We start from the raw sequence: 20,019 nt of genomic DNA on the forward strand, positions 1-20,019 counted from the left end.
TTTCTTGCCTTTCTTAAAGGTTACTATATCTTTGCTGAAATGTTGTGATGTTATTCTTTCTGCAGATTTCTTCTTTCAATAAGACAGTTTTTCACATTGATGTTTAAAAGTATGGAATATTCTCTTACCTGTCCATCCTAACCTTCTTGTCTGCAAAACTGCCTTTGACAATATGCACAGTGTTACAAGCAACTTGAAAATCCTATCTAATTGGTCCTTTGTGAAAATTCTTCTAAAAGTTATGCAAACACCAGAGTAGGAATTTGCCAGATTCACAGCTCCAAAATCTCCTGAAAGTTATCAAGGTTGCCTGTTCATTATCCAAATTGATGAGGGTTGTTTAGCACTGAAATTAGCAGGTGCAATATAGAAACACTTGCGTGACCTATTGCCCATTGAAATCTATGAGGCTAGGTGCACAACTATGTGCTTCTATCCAGGGGTTTTAACATGGACTATGGGATCCCTGGTTCCTTTGCTTCACTGTGTCTGAACCACTCCATTGTGGGGGCAGTACTTCGCTCATTTAACAAGAAGTGGAATTCAGACATAGCCATGTTAGTCTGGAATATCAAAATGAAGTCTGTAATATTTTATAGTACCATTGAGACTAACTGAGCGAAAGAAGTTGTAGCATAAACTTTCATAGATCTGGTCTGTATCTGAGAAAGTAGACCAAGGATATTACTGCACATATCCTGTTCTTACTGCAATTGTACCAGTTAAAACAACACAGACGCAGTTGGGGCTGCTTCTGCCATTGCACTCTCTTCCAGACCCCGTCCCCTTAACCTCGCCCCCCTGCCATATTCCTTTCACTTTTTCATACAATTACAGAGCTTTGCTATTGTGATCTAAGTTTTTTTTAAAGAAAAAAGTAGAGAGTTAAAAAAAGGCTCTCAGCCTGCTTGGAGGTTCAGCGAGAGGGAGGTAGGAGCCGAAGAGACATTGACACCACATGACTGCAAACATTGCAACTGGCATGGCACCATCGTTTCACACCTGAGGACTAGTACAGTTGGGAGCTCATTGATGGGTTTCCCCATCAATGAAAAAGGATGCCCTAGCCATGCTTCGGGAACAGAGCAACTATGTCAGAGGTGGCGACATGCAATAAGTATCTTCAAAGCTGCTTTCCCCCCACTGTAATCATGGGTTAAAAGCTGTGTGTAATAATCTCCCAAGTCGATGAAAGCTTATGCTACAACTTCTCTTGCTCAGTGTCAAATGTGCTACAAGATCCCTTTGCTTAGTAGGAAGTGGGCAAACTTTCTTCCACCTTTGAAGCTGGAAAAGAAAGTTTCCTTTTTGCAGCCAGCCTGATTCATATGAAACTACTTGCAGTTTTGCTGCCTAAAAGGAACATTACTAGTCGAGGCTCCACATAACAGCACATTAGATGACACAAGGAGCTGTGAATTGAACCACTGTTCCTAACAGTTGGGAGCCAGTGTGATGTAGTGGTTTGACCATTGGACTGCAACTCTGGATAAGTGCAATTCAAGCATAAAAACTCACTGGGTGCCCTTGAGCAAGTAACACTCTCTTAGCCTCAGAGGATGACAATGGCAACCCCCCTCTGAAGGAACTTGCCAACCATTGTTGTATGGGTGTATCAAGTTTGAGATACGAGGAGACCTGGTTCAAAATTCCTTTGTGCCCTTGTGTGTGAATTCTTGTTGCAATGGTGTATGTTAGGAAGCTTCATTTAAAATCTGCAGAATCTTGTTATGCAGAATTTAAAGGCTTCTTTATATCTCCCACCTTAGAAATTTTGTGCCTTGCCCTTGATAGTGTTGGCTCAAAAGAAAAGAAGTTTTATAGCCTTTTGAGCGGCCCAGGGTCCAGCAGAAGCACTTTCATCAGACATTTGAGGGAATTATCACAGACTGCTTTATGTATAAAAAGTTATGTTTGCAATAGATATTCATGTGACATTTTGGTGGTTGTTTGCCTTTTAGATTACTGAACGGGAACTAAAGCCTGGGGGTGCCAACATCCCAGTCACAGAGAAGAACAAGAAGGAATATATAGAGAGAATGGTGAAATGGCGAATTGAGAGAGGTGTTGTGCAGCAAACAGAGAGTCTAGTACGAGGCTTCTATGAGGTAAAAAAAACCCCAAAACAATAGCACTCTTATTTTATTTCAAACATATTACAATATATTTAATATCCCCACACTTATGCCATTTAACACGTTTATGATCTACAATTAATTCTTGTCCTGCAAACCAGCTAAATTTTACTGAGAAATATTGTATTGTCTTTGGTACTGTTGTGTGTGGAATTCATAAATATCACCACTGAGTCAGGTCCCAAGGTTGAAAATGCAATGCTTACGGCCAGTCTGAGGGCAACATTTTGATGCTGTTCAATTTACTATTGCCTCCCACCCTGTTACAATTAGCTAAGACTTTCTCTGTTTGTTCTCAAACTGTTTGCTCAGTATCTTCTTGAGTCAGAGATTGGGAAGAGGTGCCTGATCTCTGGTAAGTGACGCCAGTTTTACAAGATAGTTATTGCTACAAAAAGGAGCAGTAGCACCTCTCCAGCATTATTGTCAATACCAGTTGGATTAGATTCACTGAATCAGTGGAATTTATATTAGTGTTAATCTACCACTTAGCAGTTCATTCAATGGCCCTACGTCTGTTGGGATTAGAATTAGATTTGGCATAGTGCTAACAGTAGCCTTTCTTGGAGACCAAAACTGAAGCATTTCCCCAGTCTCTACTGACTTGTCACTCTGTGAAATCTGTGCTAATAATGATTTTTTTAAAAATATATGCAGCATGAGTTGAATGGAAGCACCACTTATATTGTCATACTTTCAACAGTAATTCCTGGGCGCTAGCTTAATATCTGTAGAGCAAATCTTGCTGGAACATCTAGCACTATAAGCCGATATCTTCCTTATGCTAGATATATTTTATTATTATTTGTTAGGCGATCCTCTTATTATTACTAGTATATTATATAAAGAATCTCCAACCAATATATACTATTTAGTAATTGGCAGATTTAAAAAGAAACTGTGGATCATATATGTTGGATATGTCTGTTTATTTATTTTTTATTTATTTCATTTCATTTCTGTGCCACCTTTCTCCCAAAAAGGGACCCAAGGCAGATCACAAGATAAAAACATTTTAAAGACTGTAAATTTAGAACAATTAAAATCATCGAGATAAAACAGTCTATCTATCTATCTATCTATCTATCTATCTATCTATCTATCTATCTATCTTTTTTTTTCCTTCCTAGGTTGTTGATGCAAGGCTGGTATCTGTATTTGATGCGAGAGAACTGGAGTTGGTTATTGCTGGCACTGCAGAAATTGACTTAAGTGACTGGAGAAATAATACTGAATACAGAGGAGGTGACATTTTCAAAACTATACATACATAAATTTTGGTCACAGCTAGTTGTTGTGGTGACAGTTTGAATTAAAAAAGAAGAAAGGGGAGTGGTTGTTTCTGTTTTTTAGAGAAATCCAGTAAACTATTCTAATTTAATTTTAGAAATTAATCTCTTGCAATGTATTTTTAGAAAGCCTGTGCTCACATTTTAAGCTCTACTCCAGAAGGCTTGGACTTTTCCACTTAGCTTTTGGAATGGGGTGAGCATTTCATTTGATAAAAGGGCTAAAATCTAAAACAGCACAGCTAGTAATATGTGAGACCAAGTAGGTTAATCTGAGATATAAAGGTACACTCAGGCTTAATTTGTAGCAGATGGTAAAGATGGCTAGAGATGGAAGAGGTTAGGATCTCCAGTGAAAGATGAGAAGCCTCCATCCTCAGAGATTTTTCTGTGACAGTTATCTTTAAACCAATTGACATTTGGAATTCATTTTTGGATTTTTTAGAAATATTTCAGAATATGTTAAATGAACTGATCGAATCAGGTCCTTGCTAAGATTCAGTTGAAACATCAGGGTACACAACTGAACACTTGTGCACTGATTTATAGAAGACAAAAGGAAATAAAGATACTGAAACATAGAGACATTTATTTGTAAAAGGCAGTAGTGTGTGTGTGTGTGTGTGTGTGTGTGTATACCAAGGCTGTCCAGAAAGCAAAAGTCCAGAATCACTTTGGGCATACAGTACAGTACTTGGAATCCTATCATAACACATTTAATGATAACATAGATGTTTACATTGTATGTGGACTGTTTGTAGATTTAAATTGTAATATAGGTATTTATGATTGTAATAATAGTGTCCATGTCTCATTGCCTATTCCACTCTTAAAAGGTATTACCCTCTCAAGCCAGCTCTTGTAAAAAGAACAAGTTGTAAAGTTTATAAAAAGAATTATTTGATACTAACCATGGTACAAAATGCCCATCCTGTCAGACATTTACATGGCCTTTTCTGTCTGAAAATAATGTATTATTCCCTCTCTCACACGCACACTGTGCTGCTGGGCCCTATAGTTCTCCTTGTTTTTTGGTTGTTCTCTGCAGTTCAATATATTGCTCATTTAACCTGATCTTTCAGTCAACACAGAAATGGCAGAACCTCTCAGTAAAATTAGTCAGCTAATTCTAATCCATGTTCAGAAACATTTCTACCAGGCCTTTATTTCATACACACACTGGAATCTAAACTATGAATAAACCCTAACCCATTGTAGCTTGAGTTTCAGCAGGAAAAATATTTGTTCTTTTTAATGCCATAGCATAAGAACAGTTGCACATTTCAAAATTTCCTTAAGTTTCCCATTCTTGTTATGCCTCCTATTCTGCCAGTCTTTTCTGGCATTATAACACCTTTCTAAGGTGTCTTTTCTATACTGTATCAGGAATTTACTTTCTGCTTCCTCTTTTGCTAAGTTTCCTCTCTTGCAACTCCACAGTGAACTATGATCGCATTTCTTATACCAACCTCCTCTGTCTGTCTTTTTCTAACCCCTTATTGTCCACATGGCCAAATGTACCCATAAAGAATCTACCTGTACTTTATGTTTTGCACTCCTGTGCACATGTCCAAATGCAAAATGGGCATCACTTTTACCTGAAGGATATGTATATGTAAATTGCCATGGATGGGACCCGCCATAGGAAAGAACACAACACCATTTGTGTAGAAACTATTTTCCATTTCCCATTGTCACATATTTCAAACATTCCATCTCATTTTACAAAAGCATGCCCTTTGGCCATGATCACAGTGGCATGTCTTTTTTGTAAATCTGTATAAGAGTACACAGGAATAGAGAAACAGTCCTGGCACTACAGTGATCAGGATTTTGAGTGTACAGTGGCTGCAATCTCACTAAAGAAATAGCAGAAACGCCTTATTTCAAGCTGCTCCTTTATAGTTCTTAAAAACACTAATATCGACCAGTGTTGTGAGGACATTAAGAAAGAGAAAGGGCAAAAAAACCGACCCTGTAATCGCTTTTATTGAGATGGATAAATCCTGATGATTTTATTTCACACTCCTATATCCTTTTTGTGGCAGAATACTCCCAAAATAACATGGTTTTAATTGTGACCAAACAGGGTACCACGACAATCATATCGTAATCCGATGGTTTTGGGCTGCTGTAGAAAGATTCAACAATGAACAACGGCTAAGGCTATTGCAGGTGAGAGATCAGTTGATGTGTGTAAAACATTTTCTCTTATTTTGAACTGACAAATTTTTTCAAAAACAGATGAATGTCTTGAAGACTCATGCTAGATTCTTGCCTTTATAAAGGAAAATGATATTTTGAAGATTGTTAAGGTTTATTTTTTAACAGTTAAGTTACAACAGAAGAAGCACATTGGTGGCGTGTGTATTGTTGCATTTTCTCCTCAGAGCTCTCAAAGACAGATTCTTTCTGCTTAGTTCGGGAAAGCAGAAGAAGTTTCAGTCTCTCTCCTGCCAGCCTGCCCTGGCCCACAGAGTTTTAGTAGGTATTGTATGTCTTTGAACTGGGCACCTAGTTAGATTGTACTGAGGAAGGCCAAACTCCTCAATCACCAGCCATTCAGGGCGGTCACTGCTCCCCTTTCATCCCTGCGGTGGACCCTACTGGAACAGTGTGATGGCCGCAGTGAGGCCCCATTTCTACTACTTGCCTCTGAGCCACTGAGCTTTGCCACTGCTGGCTAGAACTGATTGTGAGATTGTCTGGATCCTGGCCTCCATCAGAAAAAGCAAAGTATCCCTTTTAGTCAAAATGCTTTTTATGCCAGACCATTTCCAGAAGGGATGTCTCCAAAGAATCTGTTAGCCCTATATTTAGAAGTAGAAGTGATAGCCCTATATTTAGAAGTAGTGCATTAGAGTCCAGCCCAGGGCATCCATGTAACAGTACCTACTCAAAGATTACAATTTACCTGATATCTGATGTGGGCACTATCTTCACTGAGATGAATGCTAGTGCATCAATCAATGCAGAATTTACCTTTCTTCAGATTCTGTTGTAAACCATACGTACGTACTAACAGGGCATTTTTAAAAAATGTAGCTTGATGAACAGCCCCAAATATACACCTCTGTTCTGTAATGCTCTTTTTTGGTGTTTTGCTTTCAATTTTGCAGTTTGTGACAGGCACCTCAAGTATACCTTATGAAGGTTTTGCTTCTCTAAGAGGTAGCAATGGACCAAGAAGATTCTGTGTGGAAAAATGGGGGAAGATCACTGCTCTGCCTAGGTAAAGTAATACTCATTGGCCTTGGCTGAGATACATTGCTTCAGCATTGTATAAACATGTGCTGGCAAAGTTATGTTATGCAACTCCGTACCAATTACACAAAATGTTTTGAATTTTGGAGGGTTTTTTGGATTTTGGAATATTTGCATACACACAGTGAGATATCTTGGAGATGAGACCAACGTTTAAACATAAAATGCATTTCATATAATATACACCTTACACCATAGCCTGAAGGTAATTTTATGCACAGTATTTTAATTTTGCATGAAAGAAAGTTTGTGTATGTTGAACTATCAGGAAGCAAAGGTATCACTATCTCAGCCACTCTTGTGACTGATTTAGGAGTATTTCAGATTTTGGAATTCTGGAGAAGGGAGACTCAAACTGTACCAACATATTGCAGTATACATGGATCAATGATCAGTGCGCATGGCTGGCAATTACAACATGCAATGCAATGTGCAATGCCCAAGTCAATGCATAGAAGCAATTTGTCTTTCCACACTATTATGTATACTATAATATACATGTTACCACATGCACAACTCTACACCTCAGTCATCTGGATACAACCATTGTACATTGTCCACAAAAACAAAAAAAACATTCTATTTGTATAAGATGAAACTTATGCTTTCATCTGTTATATCATTACCAGGATGCCAGCCAATGTCTTTAATATAAATCCAGTGAACACTGAAGAACACAAGCTTGTCTGAGCAAATACTATGCTCAGTGATTTCCTTGATGAAGTTTTAGGAGAAAGAAGGGTAAAATATAATACCATGTTTTTGGAAATCAGTTTGTGAAGCAGGACTTGTTCTTCTTCTTCTGCATCCCTCCACCACAGCAGAACATATTTGAGAGTTCCTGTGGTGAAGGGGAATTTCCTTCTTACTGCTTCAATAGCAGAAGCAGTTCTGTCAATGGGAGAACCTGATTGCACCTTGTTGCCTTTTATTAACACACTGAATATAAACTTTCTGAATTTTTTGTCCTTAATTTTGCTTAGAGCTGTACTAGTTGTTCTTTTTTAAGTCTCAAAAAGTAAGTCCCTCATTCAGCAGCTGTCTACATTCATTACATACACACTAATTCCACTAATATAAGCATGTTTAAAATGATTACTTTGAAAGCAATACAAATTTTAAAATGAGCAAAAATTCAGCTTAGCCACAGTTCTACTTTGCTCATGGAACATAATCATTTACATTGGAGATGGTCCTATCATGAACTGTGGAAATTGGCAAATTGAAGCTCATGCTGAATAATGTGTAATATTTAATTATATTCAGAGCAGCCATTCTTTTGAATATAAGTTTACATTATTATTATTTTTTGAAAGAATGTTTTTTTGTTTGTCAGAGAGTGGGCTGTTTCTCTTTTGAAGAAAAAAACCTTGTTTTACATTTTGCTAATGGGAAGAGATTTTTTTAAAAAGCAGTGTCATTGGATATCGCTAGAAATTACACCACTTTAATCAGTTAATAGCAGTGTTGATTCATCACTGCATATGCTTGTTTGATTTATTCCAAGGCTGTGGAGATCTTGCAAAAGTGAGTCAGAAATCCCTGCATGGTTTGCTTTTTTGATGCACTGTTGTAAATCTCTTTTCCATTTAAGTTATTAAGTGTTGAAACAGTAGAGCTATGGTTAGTATAGCAATCTGTTGTTAACTTTCTCTCTCTTTCTTGTTTTTGGCTTCTTTTGCATTGGGTTAGAAACCAGATTCATGTTGTTTTCCTAAATAGTCAAGCAAAGTTTCAAATGGAATCTTTGAGCCAATGTTAGAAGTCTTAATGGAATAGAAAAAAAATAGTTTGGCCAGGATGTACTGGGTATGGCTCACAGTCTTCTAATTTCTGCTGCACACTAATGTGTGCATGAGTGGAAAGGGGCAGTGAGCTCATTTCTCATAATGTGATGTGCTATCAATATCCTCAGTATATTGACAACAGGCAGCCACAAGTAAATAATTCTTCATGTTTGAACATCACATTAAAAACAGCTGGACAACTTCTCTGGATTGGTGGGGTGTGTTTCCTTTCAAGAATCCAATGGGGGCCACATTGCGGCTTTTGTTGGAAGATATCACCACTAATGAAATAGCCATGATCGATTTGGAAACATGGTGTATAGGGAATGCATACTGTGTATCTAAGTACAATTCTGTTCCTACCAGCCCACTGGGGATTTGCATCTTCTGGAAAACAAGGTGTGCACTGAGTCACTATCGTGTTTTCCAGTGGAATCAATGATTTTTGTAGCAGTGACTACTGTGATAGCAAGAACCTGGGTTGTGGTGGCCCATAAATGGATGCAGGTGGGGGGCTGTACATAGGATGAGTATTGCCTTTCCCTGTAGTATGTAGAACCAATTTCAGCATGATGAAAACAAGTGGCACAAAACCTGTGGCACATATGCTCCTCATCCCATCCATACTCACATCATTGCAAAAAACAAAACAAAAGCCCTTTCACTCCCATTTTTGCTTAACCACAGCTTGATGTGTTGTCTGAACCAACACACTGTGATCAGTATGCTTTGTTTGAAAAGAACCAGTTTGAAATTATTGCATTATGACTCAAACTGAGCTTTCTGTCAGTAAAATGAGAACTAAGGAGATCACATGCTTGCTGTGAGAATGCATGAGAAAACAGAACCATACCTACAGTATGTGCAGTGTGGCTAAGTTGATTTAGCATCCCCCTCCTGAGATCATGAGAGGTTTCCTAAAGGTAAATTAGTTATTTTATTCTTCATTTTCTCTTTGGTCATTCAAGGTCACAACCTTGGTGTGATTTTGAGGTACTTGAGAGTATATAAGGCTTTGTTTAAAGAAAGCATGGGGTGACAACCCTTCCTTCCACCACAAAACTTTAAAGAAATTTCCCTTTGATCCCCAGGGATCAAGTGAATATTTCTACCACAGTAGTAAGCAGAAAGAAAGCATTTCCCCATAAGTTCCCTGGCTCCTCAATGTAGAGCTTTTTTACCTCCCTGTATTCTGACACTTCAGTCACATTTCTCCCCAGCCCAGTGTCACAGTACTGACTGCAATAAAACTGTAGGGGGCAAAGTGTGGGTAGAGATTGAGCTTCCTTCATCCACATACACCTTTAGTTGTAAAAGTAGATGTCTACATCTCTTCCAGGGGCATAAGACCAAGAAATGTGGGTGTTTTGTCATTTCTGGTTTGGTTTTTGTTCAGTGTCTTGAGTACCTTGGGTTCAGAATAGCCTAGCTAAAGGAGCCCTGATGGCACAGTGGTTAAATGCCGGTACTGGAGCCATAATATTGTGAGTTCGATCCCAGGTCTCCAAGGTTAACGCAGTCTTCCATCTTTCATACGTTGTTAAAATGGGTACCAAGCTTGTTGGGGGCAATTGGCTTACAGATTGTAAATCATTTAGGGAGAGCTGAGTTCTCTATTAAGTGGTATAGAAATGTAAATATTATTGCTATAGCTGGCACGCTGGAATTACGCATGAATGCTGCTGAAAAGGAAAGTGTATAAAGTCTAGCGCAGTGCTTCCCAAGCTATCTGATGTGGAGAACTGATATTTGTTGATACCATATTTGTTCTGATTAGCTATGGTTGTCTTTGGTTGTCTCTTTCCTTCCTGGAAACTCTCCAGGAAACTCTCATGACAACCAATGGCTCAGGAACTGACACTGGTCCATGAAACACCACTTTGAGTAGCACTGGTCTTGCAGGCTCGATTAGCTAAGGTAATATGTTGCCATTACTAGGAAAATGAAAGTCACATATAAACATGATGTGCTCTAGGAAAGCATTCTTGCCTTAAATACAATCTCTCCATAACACCTAAGCCCATAACACCAGGGTGGATGGAGAGCTAATATTGTCAAGAAGATTTAGTGTTGTTTTATAGAATAAGTAAAATAGTTGGACATGAATTCTATTGAACAAGGTTGTTTTCACTTTTTGATTTTTTTTTTAAATGATACCATTTTGGTACTGCTATTATTTTTATTAAACAAAATGCCTTGTAAGTCTACATTTGTCTCCTCTTTGATGCCTAGTTAAGATATTTTAGGACTTTCTTCTTCGTGGTCTCTGCGAATCATACAAATGGGTTGTACTGCGCCTGCGCAGTGCCTTCGGAAACTTCTGGAATCACTAGGCAAAGTACACTTTGCAACATGCTGAAACTTTTTGGCGGTAACCCCGCCCATCCCCTATAAAACCTCCGTTCCCGCTCTTTTCCCCAGTTCCTTTTTTTCCGCCGCGTTAGCTGCCAGTAGGAACTTCGCTCTCTGTCTTTTTGGAATCACTGTGAAATCGACTCGGACCGTTTCTTGTCTCTGCTTTGGATTGCCCCTAAACTGATTTGGCTTAGACCCTGGACTGTTTTTTGACTTCGCGATTGTCTCTCCGTCGGCCTTTCTTCCTCGCTCGTTGCCAGCCGAACCGCTTGACTTCGCTCCTCGGATCATGCCATCGGTGCCTTTTAAAAAGTGCTCCGTTTGTGGGGGTAAGATTCCCGGCCAGGATCCCCATTCAGCCTGCCTGTTTTGCTTGGGGGAGACTCACGTCCCGGCCTCTTGCGCTTTGTGCAAGTCCCTCACCCCCCAAGCGAGGAAAAATCGGGAGACCAGACTAAAGGCCGCGATCTACTCTAAGGTCTTTACCGCGGGGGCGATGTCTTCTGCAGGAGCCTCGTCGTCTACCGCGACTCCCCTGCCCACCCTCGCTGAGGTCCCGACTCAATCGCCAACGACCCCCGCTGTCGAGGCCCCAACTGGACTCCAGGGCCCGGCCGAAGAGGCCTCCCGGCCCCCGAAGAAAGACAAGAAGGACAAGCATAAGAAGGCCTCCAAAGAGGGCCGAGCTGTCGAAAAGGATTCGAGCGCCCATAAGGGGTCCGCCTCGAAGTCCTCTGCCCCGAAGGTACCCACTTCCTCCACCTCGAAGTCGGGTCCTACCTCGAGGCCGTCGTCTACAAAAGCCCTGATGTCTCCGGCAGGGGACAAGTCCCTAACACGGACGGAAACCCCTTCCGCATCGAAGAGACCCCGCTCCTCCTCTCTGGATGGTGGCCATCATTTATCCAAACGTCGCCATTCCTTGGAGCGTGACCGGGAGGGCTCTCCCCGTGTCTCTTCAGACATAGTCCACAGTCGCTCGGATATCGTCCGCAGACCGTCGGACACCGACTCTCGCCCATCAGACCCACGCCTGGCAAAAAAGAAAGGCTCATCCTCCAAGGCTCAGGACACCAGTACCAGCTGTCTCGATCTGGCGTCGGAGTCCAGGCCTTTACCTACCTTCCGCCACACCTCGGAAGAGGCCACCCAGCTTCTCGCCGAACCTGCTTCCCCGACTGGCTCTTGGGATGGGCGCCGCTCTCCCACCCCGATGCCCACCCGTACACGTCGAGTTGTCTCACCATCCCCGACTAGAGAACCGGAGCCTGAATACTACTATGACTCTGAGACCGGCAGGTACTACAGATTAGTCCCTCAGGAAGATGTCGACGCCTTCCTCGACCACCGAGACCGGAGGACCAGGCCGAGAGCTTCCTCCAGACCTTCTAGGGTGTCGACGTTTTCACCCCGTCGTGTTGAAACCATCACCGAGCCCGAGGTCGTCAACCTTGAATCAGATGAGGAGGCTTCCTCTCACACCCGTTACCGTCCAAGGGGTGACTCACTCTCATCCAGAGATGACGACTACCAGTCTGTCAGCCAGGAATTCGCCCAACCCGGTGCAGTCTCTCCCTCCGACGACGTCCGGTCCTTTGCGGAACACGTCATTAAGATGACTAATGCCCTCGACATTAAGACCTCCCAGACCGAAGAGGAAGCTTCGGACCCTATTGAAAGACGGGTCCACGGCAAGCTTCCTACACCACCAGCAATACCACTTCTTCCCTCACTGGAAAAGTTGGCCAGGCGATCTTGGGAAGCCCCGGCTTCGACAGCGTCCAACAATAGGAAGGTCGAGTCCCTGTATAGGATCGCACCAGCTAATCCATCATGGCTGTTTAGCCATCCCAAACAGAACTCAGCAATTGTGGAAGGCTCACAACGTTCTTCCACCCCGAAGGCTTCCTTGATGCCATCCGACAAGGAGGCGAAGAAAATCGACGCCTTGGCTAAGAAAGCCTACTTTTCTTCGGCACTGGGCATGAGGGTGGCAAATTACAATGCATGTATGGGCGCCTACATCCAGTGGCTCATGGAGAAGGTCTCCCCTCTGATTCCAGACTTGCCGGATGACTCCCAGCACATCCTCTCTGAGGTTCGGGACGAAGCCCACTCGATCGGAGGATGGCTCATCACCTCGGCCAGACACACCACCGACTGCTCTGCAAAATCTATGGCGGCTGCCATTGCTCTCCGCAGACATGCCTGGTTAAGGTCCTCGGACCTAAATCAGAACGCTCGTTCGACCATCGAGGACATGCCTTTCGATGAGGACGGACTCTTCCATCGCGAGACCGATGAAAAGCTTAATTTCAAATACAGGATGAGGACCGCTGCAAAGAAACACGGTATGTCCTCCTCCCCTCAACCGTCTTCCCGCAAGCGCTTCACTGCAGTCCGCCAGTGGTATGGTCAGGGCCAAAGACCCTACCAACAAGATCGGCCATTCCAACGCCAGGATCAGTCCAGGCAGCGCTTCCCTTCCCAGTCTTCCTCCTCCTCGGGCCGTCGATCGGGGCCCAAGTACAAAAAGAATTACAGGAGGCAGGATTCGGACCAGACCAAGAAAAGAAACTGAGGGGACGCAGCGTACTCCGTCGCTCCTTCTGTCCCTTCCTTTCTAGACAGACTGAGGCCTTTTTCTGACACCTGGGCCACAATCACCACCAATTCTTGGGCCCTTACCATCGTCTGTAGGGGTTATGCCCTTGAATTTGAAGAGCTCCCACCAACAGGAGCTATCCTTTCCACACACCCCTCAGACACCCTTCTCGACGAAGTACGCACTCTTCTCGTCAAAGGCGCCATTTCCCCTGTCGATCCCGTCGACATTGCCAGATGCTTCTTTTCTCGCTATTTTACAGTCCCAAAGCCTGATGGAGGAATCAGGCCTATTTTGGACCTTAGACAATTAAATACCTTCCTCTCCTATCGCCGGTTCCGGATGGTAACACTTGCCTCTATTTTGCCTCTGTTGCAGCAGGACCTGTGGTTTGCGACGATCGACCTGAAAGACGCTTACTTCCATGTCAGCATCCGAGAGTCTCACCGCAGATTCCTGGCGTTCGCCGTGGGGACGGACGCGTACCAATACAACGTCCTGCCCTTTGGCCTATCTACAGCTCCTCGCATCTTTACCAAGTGCATGGCACCGGTGATATCATACCTGCACCGCCGCGGCATGAGGGTCTTCCCGTACCTGGACGACTGGCTCTTCGTGGCTCCTTCACGTCAAGAACTGCAGAGGAACACTTCAGAGGCTCTCAAACTCTTACAAGACCTGGGACTGGTGGTCAACCTCGAGAAGTCCCAACTGCTTCCCACCAGACAAATAAGATTCATCGGCTCCATCCTCGACTCAAACAATTCTACGGCCTACCTACCTCCAGATCGCTTCCAGGCCCTAGTTCGAGCTGTCAGCCGGTGCACCACCTGACGGCGTATTCCAGCCAGAGACATCCAAGTGGCCTTGGGCCACATGGCATCGACGACTTTCGTCACCCCTTGGGCAAGGCTTCGATCTCGTCCACTGCAGTCTTGGTTCCTGTCGACCTTCGACGTGGAAAGAGACCCTCCATCCCGCAGACTCACCGTACCAAGGTCGGTCACACGCTCCCTCCGTTGGTGGCTCGATTACCGCAACGTCTGCGTCGGTATGCCTTTTTCGCTACCCCAGCCACAGTTGGTGCTGACCACGGACGCATCAGAAGAAGGATGGGGAGCTCACACCTTAGACCTGTGGGCCAAGGGCATCTGGTCCCCAGACGAAAGGCTGCTCCACATCAACGCCTTAGAACTGTTGGCGGTAGAAAAAGCGCTAAAAGCCTTCGAGTCCTCCCTGTCGGGGAAGGTCATCCAGCTCAGGACAGACAACACCACGGTGATGTACTACCTAAACAAACGGAGGCACAAGGTCGCGCACCCTCCTAGACATCACGCTCCGACTATGGGACTGGTGCATTGCCCGAGACGTTTTGCTTCAAGCGGTACACTTACCGGGCACCCAGAACTCTCATGCAGATCTGCTCAGCAGGTCCCCCTCGTCTTGTCACGAGTGGAGGCTCCACCCGGACACCGTACACGATCTCTTTGCTCGGTGGGGAACCCCACAGATAGACCTGTTCGCGACCGTGTACAACTCCCATTGTCCCCAGTTCTGCTCCCGGATGCCAGACGACAACTCCCTCGGAGATGCATTCGGGTTCCAGTGGTCGGGGATAGCTCTATACGCCTTTCCCCCCTTCCCGCTGATCACCAGGACGGTCTCCAAAATGATTTCGGATGCAGCCGACGCGATCCTGATCACGCCTTGGTGGCCGGGACAACCGTGGTTTCCTTGCCTTCTTCATCTCTCTCGAGCCAACTTTCTCCAACTCGAGCCCAGACCGGATCTCCTCACTGTTCAGGGAGGACGGGTTCGACACCCGGACATCGAGACCCTTCCCTTGGTGGCATGGAGGATCCATCCCTAGCTCGGTTACCGATCTCAGTACGGAATGTCATCCTAGCTGCCCGGAAACCGGCCACCCAAAAATCCTACAGGCTAAAGTGGAACAGATTTCTTCGGTTCCTGTCTGACAAACACCTCGACTTAGCCCAAGTGTCTACACCGGTGGTCCTGGAATTCCTGATGTCCCTTATAGATGCGGGCCTCTGCCTCACATCAGTTAAATGCTACCTGTCCGCGATCTGCTCTTCCTTTCACTTCAACGGCAAGCCTTCTTTCTTCAAGGACCCTCTTGTCAAACAGTTTTTGAGGGGATGCAATAACCTATACCCTCAAGCATCCTTACCGACTCCGGCCTGGAGCCTCGAGACGGTGTTGGGGGCCTTGCAGTCTAAACCCTTTGAACCTTTAGCCACCACAGACATTAGACTGCTAACTTGGAAAACGGTGTTTTTGGTGGCTATCATGTCTGCCCGCCGTGCGGGCGAACTTTGTGCTTTGCGCCGAGACCAGCCTTTCCTTAGGTTCCATTTGGACAAGGTGGTTCTCAGGACAGATATTACCTTTTTACCTAAAGTTGTTTCTGCCTTCCATATGTGCCAGGATATTGTTCTGCCTACCCTGGCCCCGAACCCGACCACCGATGCCGAGCGGGCCCTCCATACCCTGGACGTTCGTAGGGCCCTAGCTTTCTATCTGGACAGAACTAAGGACTCGAGCCGTTCTGAGAGACTGTTCCAGTGCTACTCCACACCTAAAAAGGGACTGCCGGTGTCGGCTCAGAGACTCTCTAAGTGGGTTTCTAAGACTGTCGCTCTATCCTATGAACTCTTGGGTAAACCCTGCCCGGATAGAGTTCGTTCCCATGCCACGAGGGCGATAGCAGCTTCTTCTGCCTTCCTGTCTGGCATCCCTTTAGAGGACATTTGCAAGGCTGCCGTGTGGTCTCAACCTTTAAGTTTTATTAGACACTATAGGTTGGATACAAGAGCCAAAAGGGATGCAGCTTTTGGGAGGGCTGTATTACTATCAGGGCTACACTAAACAGGACACTGTGCGACCTGATAGTCCAAACCGTTATTCTCCAAAGACTCTTGTTGGAAGTATTGGAGGTCCTCGTTCAGGCTTGCTTTTATGAGGTGGGATTTTATTCCAAGTTTATAAACAAAACAATTACTCATATACTGGTGTTCAGTTATCTTTATTGGTTATTGACTATGATGTTTTTCAAATATCATGACACTCCCGCCTCCACTGACCTTAGCTTGCCAGTCTCAACCCATTTGTATGATTCGCAGAGACCACGAAGAAGAAGGACAGGTTGCTTACCTGTAACTGTATTTCTTCGAGTGGTCATCTGCGAATACATACAAATCCCGCCCATCCTCCCCTCAGTGTCCTGCTCACATTGGCTCATTCTCTTGTCGCCTTCACGGCGGAAAAATTGCGGAACTGGGGAAAAGAGCGGGAACGGAGGTTTTATAGGGGATGGGCGGGGTTACCGCCAAAAAGTTTCAGCATGTTGCAAAGTGTACTTTGCCTAGTGATTCCAGAAGTTTCCGAAGGCACTGCGCAGGCGCAGTACAACCCATTTGTATGTATTCGCAGATGACCACTCGAAGAAATACAGTTACAGGTAAGCAACCTGTCCTTATCACATGGGGAAAAGCAGGGGTTTAAACTGTCATTATCTCATGAAAGTTGCTGAATCACACTGAAGATTTTCACACGACGTCGCAATTAAAGAGGACTTATCCTGGCAATAACCGGGTAATAACCAGCAGCAAATCATTCATGGGGAAATCCCGTGAACTTACCTGGGTTATTGCTGGTATAAGTCCTCTTTAGTTGCGATGTGTGTGAAAATCTTCCCTCGATTGCTCAACTTTTCTGGGATAATGACAGTTTAAACCCCTGATCCCTCCCCCCCAATTTCCCCCTGTGTGATAAACTCCTTAGTGTATTTCAAGAGGTATCTAGTTTTATTAGCTAGCAGTACTCTGTTGCCTAGGTTCTACTCTTTTTGCTTCCTTACTGAATAGGAGTGTACTGCATCAATTATCTCCCCTTCAGAAGGCTGGAGACAGAAAGTGCTTGAAATGGTGGTCACTCTGCCTCTGAGTGTATTTGCTGCCAGACAGATAGTAGCCTAAGGGTAGGGAGCGGAGCCACTCTGGATTATAGACCTGATCTTACAAGTTTTCTCTCTAAGAAGATATTGTTCGAAGCAGCCCTTAGAATTTCTTGGATCTGCACCAAGTAGAAAGAAGAAAAGTGGCTTTCAGGTTGCCCATCTTCCCCCACCTTTTGAAGGCCTGGTTAAATTTGTTAGATGATCTTTTAAAAAGAAAGTTATCTCCCCCAAGAAACATTTTCTTGGTGAACTCTCACCTAAGAAGTGAACTTCTAACCCCTTTAAAAGTCTTATTTTCCCCAGCAGTTTTGAGACAGAGAAATTGTAGAGATTTTAATATTGCATCTTCAGAAATGACTGCAGTATGTCATCATTCAATTCTCAAAGGTGAGGAAATAGAAATCAAGGGCCTCAGAGTTTTGCAATAGAGATAGAGAAAGAAAAATAAATTTACTGGAAAGTTCATGTTTTAATTTAGGGATAAACTCACTTTGAAACCAGGATGTGATCTTGCTGTTTGCTCTGCTTATCTAAATTTCTAAAGTCACTCTGAGTTCTCCAACTTCTTTTCTTCTAGAGCTCACACTTGTTTCAACCGCCTTGATCTTCCTCCTTACCCATCATTCTCCATGCTGTATGAGAAACTGTTGACAGCGGTTGAAGAGACAAGCACATTTGGACTTGAGTGAAACACAAACCCATAGTGCCCAGCCTCTTGGACCTTCTGTGGACCATCCCTCAAAAGGATACAGCAATGCATCTATTGTGTTACTGAGATGTTTTTCAATTCAATTTGAATAAAAGGACTTCGTGAACGAGCAAAACTAGTTTGGGAGCCCTAACAAGCTCCAATTTAGCTACACAAGTACTCCTGAGCAAGCAATGTGGTCTCTAGGGAATACCAACAACTATTTCCCCCTTCTGGCCACAAATGTAATATTTGGTATTAAATATTTTAAATATTTGATTTCAAAATAAAGAGATGTAACAAGTGATTGGCAATATCATGACTACCACTACACCTTTCACATCTCAAAAATGGATTTTGCCCAAATACTGGGAGTTCGAGGTGAAAACAGGAAGCCTATTACTCCACTGGCAATTGTAGGCGGTCAGGTGAAAACACTTATTATTATTTGTTTTTTTAAAAAGCCTGTTAGACGTTACTTCCCAACTATATCCCATATACAGTACAATACTAGAATATGCTATCCATGCTATACCTAAGAATATGAGTGCCTGCATGACATCAATTGCGTTTCAAAGATACAATATAAACATCAGTCTTCTTGGGCTTAACAAGAACATGAAGAAAACTAAAGCAACAACATATGGCCTGACCGCGACTTGCAATTAGGTGGCTTGTACAAATGTAATATGCAGATAGTGTATTTGGCATAAGATGAGCTAATATAAGAGGATAATTATTGATTTTATGCTTTATACTGCATGTAAAGAGTGTTTTTTTTAAAAACAACAACAACAACTAGACTTTATCACAGCACATCAGGAACAAAACTCTTACACAGTGATTTTTGTTTATTTTTATAGTTTCGTTATATTGAGTTTGTTAAGAGTGTAAATATGAAACTAGATGACAAAGTACCTTCTTTGTTCTTTTCACCTTTCCATGCTTAATTATTGTGTTTGATTCTTTAAACACTCTCAAGGGAAAAAATGTGTGTGTGTATGTGTGTGTATATAAATATATATATACACACACACATATACACACACACATATCTATATATATATATATGCCTTTTATTTTTATAAAGGTAAGATATTCCTGAAACTATTTTTTGCACTGAATGTACCAAAGTCAAAACGACATTATTATCTGACTGGCAGAAAACTGCATCACTTGTACAAATCTGTAGGAAGTAGAAATAGTCTGTAGATCATATCAGGACTGTGCACACTTAAGTAATAATTTTCTAAGGCTCACAACATGTCATAATGTGTAATGCATTTGTTTCAAATATATTTACTTTGTTTTTTCATCCCTCGACTGACTTTATGGTATACAGCTGAATACAGATATTTCATATTTTCCCTGCAACATTGTGTGTGTGTGTGTACAGCACTGTTAAAAGCACTACAAAAAAGCAAGATGGCTACCACCCAGGAGGATGAGCCTTCACTTGAAAAATAACTTCACCACTCCCATATTCAGCAGTGAACCATCTCCAAGATGCAAACTGTTTGTAGTGTCTTTTTAAAGCCTGTGTTTTCACTAAATAGTTTTCTTATCAATGTTTATTAAAAAAATGAAGTACTTTTTCTATTGTATATCTGAAAGCATGAATCCACCATGTCATATAAGCTTTTAATTTTGGAAACATTAAAGGGTTGAAAATCTTTGCAAGATCTCCCATGCTGAAGACCATTTCATGTGTTGCAGGGGTGAGTGAACATGGAGTCTTGTGTTTTTATTCCTATGAACTGTTGAGAATTGACACATCCAGCCCAAACACACTACTAAGATGAGGGGTGAGCAACTGGATTCCTGTATTGTATACATGTTCTTCAAACCAGCCATTACTGTGAGAACATCCTGTCACTTGCCTGTGAAGCTGGCGTCAACTATAGGCATGGGCTAAAA

The 20,019-nt window shown here is 43.0% G+C and overlaps 2 protein-coding genes across 3 annotated transcripts in view; both read left to right on the forward strand.

Annotated features, from left to right (window-relative positions):
- HECW2 (HECT, C2 and WW domain containing E3 ubiquitin protein ligase 2) overlaps positions 1-19,775 on the forward strand; it is a 218,184-nt gene extending 198,409 nt beyond the window's left edge. Inside the window, 5 exon segments of the mRNA XM_042446267.1 lie at positions 1,962-2,108; positions 3,266-3,380; positions 5,514-5,599; positions 6,544-6,656; positions 17,992-19,775. Of these exon segments, the coding sequence (XP_042302201.1) occupies positions 1,962-2,108; positions 3,266-3,380; positions 5,514-5,599; positions 6,544-6,656; positions 17,992-18,103 (573 nt within the window). The 3' untranslated portion in view covers positions 18,104-19,775.
- LOC121919566 lies at positions 10,828-14,905 on the forward strand. 2 transcript variants are annotated; one of them, XM_042446285.1, is made up of 2 exons: positions 10,828-13,181; positions 13,814-14,905. In XM_042446285.1, exons 1-2 carry the CDS (start codon positions 11,120-11,122, stop codon positions 14,761-14,763), a joined length of 3,012 nt encoding a protein of 1,003 aa, XP_042302219.1. In that variant the 5' UTR covers positions 10,828-11,119; the 3' UTR covers positions 14,764-14,905. The 2 variants fall into 2 exon arrangements, with proteins under 2 accessions (XP_042302219.1, XP_042302220.1); XM_042446286.1 differs by having other exon boundaries at positions 13,817-14,905.
- Positions 19,776-20,019: the final 244 nt, after the last annotated feature.

The sequence above is a fragment of the Sceloporus undulatus genome, chromosome 1, assembly GCF_019175285.1.
Source record: "Sceloporus undulatus isolate JIND9_A2432 ecotype Alabama chromosome 1, SceUnd_v1.1, whole genome shotgun sequence".
Classification (NCBI taxonomy): Eukaryota; Metazoa; Chordata; class Lepidosauria; order Squamata; family Phrynosomatidae; genus Sceloporus; species Sceloporus undulatus.

What these genes read in the sequence shown, in the direction of transcription:
- LOC121919566 (XM_042446285.1), top strand. Translation starts at nt 11,120, where the DNA reads ATGCCATCGGTGCCTTTTAAAAAGTGCTCCGTTTGTGGGGGTAAGATT. An exon ending in GACCGCTGCAAAGAAACACG is followed by an intron (nt 13,182 to 13,813) that starts GTATGTCCTCCT and finishes CCTCTGTTGCAG; the next exon opens with CAGGACCTGTGGTTTGCGAC.